General features: G+C 33.6%; 1 protein-coding gene across 1 annotated transcript in view; it reads left to right on the forward strand.

Annotated features, from left to right (window-relative positions):
• The window catches only part of MYO16 (myosin XVI), a 912,243-nt gene that overhangs the window by 234,049 nt on the left and 676,450 nt on the right, over positions 1 to 1,744 (forward strand). The window contains exon 5 of the mRNA XM_006851537.1: positions 1,246 to 1,370. Within this exon, the coding sequence (XP_006851600.1) occupies positions 1,246 to 1,370 (125 nt within the window). The remainder of the gene's footprint in view (positions 1 to 1,245; positions 1,371 to 1,744) is intronic.

A 1,744-nucleotide genomic window follows, 5' to 3' on the forward strand; every position in this document is an offset into this window, starting at 1 on the left:
GTTATTGAAAATACCGATGGCAGAGCCCTCAGAATCGCAGCAACTCAATCCACTACAGCACGGCAGACAGTAGTAAATACTTATTATGTTGAGGAACCAATGCTAGGATTGGGAGTTGCACAGATGGAGACATACAGGCTTCCATGGGGATTATACTGTCATATAGTTCAGGCTGTATTAGTGTGGAATCGAGACGTCAACAGGAGATGAGCAGTCTTGTACCTTCTGTGTTGTAACAACTTCAAGTCATATGAAGAGATTTTACTTATTTGTTTATCCTATTAACATTAATTATGTTGGAATGTCAAACTGGAAAATCCCTTTTAAAAACATTTAATTTAAAAATACTTTTTTAAAAAAAAGTTTTCATTGTGAATTGAGTGATAGTTTACATGGGAGAACATTGGTTTTACACTTATCCTTTCATTGCAATAGTTATCATCCCATCCATGCATCATCATTCAACAGTATTTCTTCTATTCCCTCTGTTTTTGTTTATTTGGTTGCTATTGAGGATGTACACAAAAACACTCAGGAATTTATAATCATTTAAACAACCAAAGGGCACATTTTGCAAGCCTGCCTCCTGGTGGTCAGCACCCAGTCTTTCTCTTTCCATGAGTCTAGCGTCCTCTGCTGCTCTATTGCTCAATGTCCTCATCTCTGCCTCCATCTCTGGTGTCACTGTGAAAAAACTTTGATACACAGAAAACTTGTCAGAGTCTCCATATAACATTCATTGAGCTATCCCTCCTCTTAACAATTAACCTAATCATGGTATAGTTATAAAATCTACAAAGTATTGAATTGTTTTCCACAAATGTACTTAATTGATTCTAAGATACTATATTTAATTTAGAAGCATCACTTTTGGCCAGAACATGGTAGAGAATAGATGATATAATATTAGAACTTGCTTCAAAATACCTTGAGTAGTATGTGCTCATTTACATAAAATAAAATCTTACTTGAGCACCTTCTTTATACAGCATTTTGATTTAGATTCTTTGGACTATTTAAAATATTGACTTCCATTAAAGACTATCAACTAGTTAGGAACAAAATACAAACAAAGAGAATTATTGAACATTCACAACTGAAATGAATGTTCGTAGTAATCGCTGAAGAGAGACCATAAAATGGAAACAAACATGTGGAAAGAACACATGGGAAAATGAAATTTTTGATCTCCAGCATGTGAAAACATCTCTACGATTCTTCTTGAAAGGTTCTTTCTCCCCCCAGGAGTGGATCTCACCTCCCTGCGCCAGATGAAACTTCAGAGACCACTGAGCATGTTAACAGATGTCAGACACTTCTTATCATCGGGAGGAAATGTGAATGAGAAAAATGATGATGGAGTAACTCTGGTAAGTTCATATATTTAACTCAAGTATTGATTAAATATAGAATTTGAGTTGATTAGTAAATAATAAAACCAATATAGTAAACTTTACGTATTTCTTCCTTGTTTCTGGTTCTAACACTAAAATGTATTCTTTGTAGAAATGTTGGCAAACACATAAACATGCAAGGAGGAAAATGCAAATGAGTAATGCTGCCACCCAGAGAAAGACAATATTTATATATTGATGTAGCTTCTGAAATGCTTATGTATTTTTTTTTTTTTTACAATGGAACTAGAATAATTTTCCATACTCTATTTTATCAATGTGAATTTTCTGATAGAATGATGATAGAATGCTTTTATTATATTTTAAGCTAAAAAAATAGGATACTAAGC

The sequence above is a fragment of the Chrysochloris asiatica genome, unplaced genomic scaffold, assembly GCF_000296735.1.
Source record: "Chrysochloris asiatica unplaced genomic scaffold, ChrAsi1.0 scaffold00029, whole genome shotgun sequence".
Lineage (NCBI taxonomy): Eukaryota > Metazoa > Chordata > Mammalia > Afrosoricida > Chrysochloridae > Chrysochloris > Chrysochloris asiatica.